Source organism: Austrofundulus limnaeus, unplaced genomic scaffold (genome assembly GCF_001266775.1).
Source record: "Austrofundulus limnaeus strain Quisiro unplaced genomic scaffold, Austrofundulus_limnaeus-1.0 Scaffold1047, whole genome shotgun sequence".
NCBI classification, from domain to species: Eukaryota; Metazoa; Chordata; class Actinopteri; order Cyprinodontiformes; family Rivulidae; genus Austrofundulus; species Austrofundulus limnaeus.
The window spans coordinates 83,657-88,906 of record NW_013953449.1 but is presented as its reverse complement, the minus strand read 5'-3'; the positions used below and the strand labels follow the sequence as shown (position 1 = coordinate 88,906).

The 5,250-nt window shown below is 51.7% G+C and overlaps 1 protein-coding gene across 1 annotated transcript in view; it reads right to left on the bottom strand.

Moving 5' to 3' along the window:
* Positions 1-1,996: 1,996 nt before the first annotated feature.
* mvp (major vault protein) overlaps positions 1,997-5,250 on the bottom strand; it is a gene marked incomplete at its 5' end in the record, with an annotated part of 38,492 nt that continues 35,238 nt past the window's right edge. Inside the window, 8 exon segments of the mRNA XM_014030375.1 lie at positions 1,997-2,188; positions 2,257-2,400; positions 2,479-2,667; positions 3,210-3,336; positions 3,547-3,663; positions 3,734-3,945; positions 4,021-4,165; positions 4,245-4,442. Of these exon segments, the coding sequence (XP_013885829.1) occupies positions 2,281-2,400; positions 2,479-2,667; positions 3,210-3,336; positions 3,547-3,663; positions 3,734-3,945; positions 4,021-4,165; positions 4,245-4,442 (1,108 nt within the window).

The following is a 5,250-nucleotide window of genomic DNA, read 5'->3' as shown; positions in this document are numbered from 1 at the left end:
GAAGAAGAACTGTTTGAAGACTTTTATTGTGAAGGCAGGAAAACAAATGTTTGAAGACTTTTATTGTGAAGGCAGGAGGAAGAAATGTTTGAAGACTTTTATTGTGAAGGCAGGAAAACAAATGTTTGAAGACTTTTATTGTGAAGGCAGGAAGAAGAACTGTTTGAAACAAAAAGTCCTACTTTGCTTTTTGTCTGTCATCAAACAGGTCGTTTCCTAAACAGGAAGTGACCCTCAGCCAATCAGATCTTCTCCCTTCAGACATAAAAAACTAAAGTTTGTTTCTGAGGAGCACTGGAGGAAAAGTGTTCTGGTTCTTTCAGACTGATGCTCAAAGTTCTGATGGTCAGTGAACTCACCACAGCTGTAACTGAACCCTAGTCCTAACTTTTATTTATGAACGGAACAAAAAGCCCGGCAGGACTTCTGGGTCCAAACGGGTTGGCCTGCAGCTCCGACCCAAAGCTTCTGGTTCTTCTGCGATGGTTCACTGACCCATCTGACCCGTTTGAGAGGTTCAGATTAAAGCATTTAGATCAAAGGGTCTCAGTTTAAAGATTTCAGATTAAAGGGTTTTAGGTCAAAGGGTCTCAGATTATTCTGGTTGGATTATGTAATAATCTGGGTGAAGATGGTTCCATGCTCGCTCCTGGTTCTGATCGTAGCATGTGATGTGTCTTTATGCAAATATTAATCTGAAGCTTGTTTTCGGCTCGTGTTTTTGTCTTCGGCTGATTTTCTCTGACTGTTAGATTCTGCTGAGTCATGGTTTGAGGAGCGACTCGACGCTTTTCTGGGAATCAATCTTTAGCATGAAAACACAGAACTTTGTTCTGATCCAGGTCCTCAGCTGTAGACTCCAGACCAGGACAAACAGAACCAGGTTCTGGACCGGCCCGGCTCAGACCAGGACAGACAGAACCAGGTTCTGGAGCGGCCCAGCTCAGAGCAGGACCGACAGAACCAGGTTCTGGAGCAGCCCGGCTCAGACCAGGACAGACAGAACCAGGTTCTGGAGTGGCCCGGCTCAGACCAGGACCGACAGAACCAGGTTCTGGAGCGGCCCGGCTCAGAGCAGGACAGACAGAACCAGGTTCTGGAGCGGCCCGGCTCAGAGCAGGGTTCATGTTCTGATTCTGATCAAAGTGTAAAAAAAGATTTTATTTTAACGTTTTTTTTTTGGACTCTTGTTTTGAAAGTCTGTATTTGTGCTTCCTGCTGTCAGCATGACCCAACAGAACCGCTCACTGGTCCAGATGGACTCTTTGTGCCTGTGCATGCCTTAAACRGACCGACCCGGTCCAGATTCTTTGTTATCTTTATTGTTCTTCACTGAGGAATAAATGAGTTAAAGACGACTCACTGGCTCTTATAAATCCTCCGACCCGTTTAGACAGCACCAGAACCACCAGAACCAAACAGAACCGGTCTCAGGTTTTAGTGGTTCCTGATCCTCAGATGACAGAAGTTTGACCCGAAATAAACCCTGGTTCTGATCCTGGTTTCTCTTCTTCAAACTGACCATCAGAACCAGTCCAGACCCATCTAGACCAAGTCCAGATCTGTCCAAACCCGTCCAGAACCAGCAGTAACCATGGAAACCAACTGTTTTTTTTTGTAAGTCTTGAATCGAGTCGACATGAAGAAATCAAAACACGAAGGTTCTGCTTCTGGACTCACGACCCGTCTCCAGGGAGAGGAGGCGGTTGTCACGGCAACTGTTGGTAAGGGAGTGAGGGGGAGGGGCAGAGAGTTCTGGTTCTGACTCGGTGAGACTCATTTAAATTTTAGATTTTTGTAAATTATTAAGAGAAACAGCCGAGGAGTGAGGAAGAGGAAGAGGAGGGGTGAAGAAGTTCTGAGCTGAATGCAGGAAGACCAAATATGGTCATGGTTTAAAGGAAACACTTCCTGTTTGAGTCTCTTTGTTTCTGGTTTAAAATAAATCTTTTAGATTTTTGTTCTTTTAGGATCAGAACTGAAAGAAGAAAAACTGTTGCTGTGAAACTGGATTTATTTTTCAAACAGACACAGGACCCGTCAGAACCCCTCAGGACTCTGGGGGACCCGTCAGGACTCTGGGGGACCCGTCAGGACTCTGGGGGACCCGTCAGGACTCTGGGGGACCCGTCAGGACTCGGGTAAAGCAGCAGAGATGAAGTTAGTTTCTTTGTCAGATTCAGTTTTTCTGTGAAACAGGAAGCACAGGTTCAGAATCAGAACCACRACCTGGTGTGTCTCTGTAGAGAAACGGACCTGCTGCAGACCGGGTCCTGCTGCTCACTGGTTCTGACCCGGCAGCGCCCCCAGCAGGCCGTTGGCGGTGGTGAAGAGGTTGATGGGAGACGAGCCGTCGGTGATGAGGGTGGACTTCATACCCAGAGCCTGGAGCATCTTCACCTGGAGGACAGACAGAACCGGGTCTCACTGCAAGAACTTCTCATCAGTTCTGACGAGGGACTGGGTTCTGACCCATACCTGAAGTTCTGGTCCGGCTCGGGCAATCTCCTTCAGCGTTTCTGTTCCGAGACTCTCCATCTGCTGCTTGAAGCACTGAGACTCGATCTGAGCCAGACGCTCCTTTTTCTGCACCTCCAGCTGGTCCATCTCCTTCTTATAACTCAGCTCCTGCTCCCGGGCCTTCGCCAGCCGCTGAAGCTCCGCCTCCTGCAGCCGCACGCACACAAAAACACRCAAACAAACAGTTTGTTCCAGAGTTATCTGAGCAACGTCTCTACAGGAAGTAGACCGTCTCAAACAGGAAGTGGACCGTCTCAAACACTCATACAGGAAGTAGACCGTCTCAAACAGGAAGTGGACCGTCTCAAACACTCATACAGGAAATAGACCGTCTCAAACAGGAAATAGACCACCATAAACATTCAAACAGGAAGTGGACCGTCTCAAACAGGAAGTGGACCGTCTCAAACAGGAAGTGGACCACCACAAACAGGAAGTGGACTAACACAAACAGGAAGTGGACTAACACAAACACTCATACAGGAAGTGGACCACCACAAACACTCATACAGGAAATAGACTGTCTCAAACAGGAAGTGGACCATCTCAAACAGGAAGTGGACCACCACAAACACTCATACAGGAAGTGGACCACCACAAACACTCAAACAGGAAATAGACCGTCTCAAACAGGAAGCGGACCGTCTCAAACAGGAAGCGGACCGTCTCAAACAGGAAGTGGACCGTACCGCCTCGATCCTCTGGGCCTCAGCCTTCAGTTTGGCCTCATTGACTGCCGCCTCTCCACGGATCCGGGCCGCTTCAGCCTGGGACTGGGCCTCAGCTTTGGCAGCTCCAGTACTTTCCACCGAGGCGCTGAAACACAGGACGTATTTTTACAGAACCGGACTGACACCCGGGTTCTACAGAACTGCAGACCGGGTCAGGAGACCCTGAGGATAAAGGAAATCTCTGCTCTGATTGGATTAAACTGAGACGTTCAAACCGGATCTGAAGACCTGGATCAGGACTTTTGGGTTTATCTGGGTCCTTTTACATATCTGGTTCTGGTTCTGATGGACCCACCTGAGCGCCTCCAGCTCCAGCAGCTCCTTGCGGGCCCGCTCGGCCTCGGCCTGGTCCGTGATGCGCTGCCTCTCCAGTTTGCCCCGGGCCTCCTGCTCCAGACGCTCCGCCTCGTGTCTGCGGGACAAACAGAACCTCATGAGTCTGCGGCCCGCCTGGACCCGGGCAGGTTCTGACTGTTTCAGACCGGGCCGCCGCCTCCTGGGAGTTGGTGGTGATCTCGATGGCGAGCTGGACGCTCTTCTGCAGGGCGTCTCTGGTCCTCTGGTCCACGGGCTCCACAGACTGGATGTCCACGCTGCTGATCACCAGGTTGTTCTGACTGAACCGCAGACTGGGCCGGACCGCCAGCTTCTCATCGAAGCCAAACACGGCTGAGCAGATGATCCGGTTCGAGTTCTGGACACAGAATCAAAGATGGCGTCTCCGTCAGGTTTGGACACGGACAATAAAGTTCTGGTTGTAAAAACGGACCTTATGGAAGTCATCGAACTGGACCGAGGCCACGGCGCCTCGGATCCGYGAGGCGATGGCCTTACAGGCGTCCCCCACGAAGTCCGGAACCGAGAACAGAGCCGCCGCGTCCGTCGGGTCGGTCGGGGACTTCACGTCAAAGTGCCTGAGAGAGGGGGAGGAGTCAGGCATGAAGGAGCTGTCACAGACACACCTGTCCCCCGTGTCCCCCTGAGGACAGGTACCAGTTGTAGGCCAGCTGCAGCTGCAGGCGGGCGTGGTCCGCCGTCTCGATGGTGATGATGTCAGTGAAGAAGTCCGGACCCAGCAGGAGACAGATGGCTTTGATCACGTTGCCCTTCTTGGGTTTGTCCCCGGACAGAGACAGAACCGTGAACTGCTCATCAGGTCCCAGCATGACCATCTCCGGTCCAAACACCACCCTGCAGACAGAACCGTCAGGAGACAGAACCATCAGGAGACAGAACCGTCAGGAGACAGAACCACGTCAGGAGACAGAACCACGTCAGGAGACAGAACCACGTCAGGAGACAGAACCGTCAGGAGACAGAACCATCAGGAGACAGAACCGAACCGTCAGGAAACAGAACCACGTCAGGAGACAGAACCGCGTCAGGAGACAGAACCGCGTCAGGAGACAGAACCATCAGGAGACAGAACCGAACAACGTCAGGAGACAGAACCGAACCACGTCAGGAGACAGAACTGAACCACGTCAGCAGACAGAACTGAACCACGTCAGGAGACAGAACCGAACCGTCAGGAAACAGAACCACGTCAGGAGACAGAACCGCGTCAGGAGACAGAATCGCGTCAGGAGACAGAACCGCGTCAGGAGACAGAACCGTGTCAGGAGACAGAACCGTGTCAGGAGACAGAACCGCGTCAGGAGACAGAACCACGTCAGGAGACAGAACCGCGTCAGGAGACAGAACCGCGTCAGGAGACAGAACCGCGTCAGGAGACAGAACCACGTCAGGAGGCAGAACCGAACAACGTCAGGAGACAGAACCACGTCAGGAGACAGAACCATCAGGAGACAGAACCATCAGGAGACAGAACCATCAGGAGACAGAACCATCAGGAGACAGAACCATCAGGAGACAGAACCGAACAACGTCAGGAGACAGAACCGAACCACGTCAGGAGACAGAACCGAACCGCGTCAGCAGACAGAACTGAACCGTCAGGAGACAGAACCGAACCGTCAGGAAACAGAACCACGTCAGG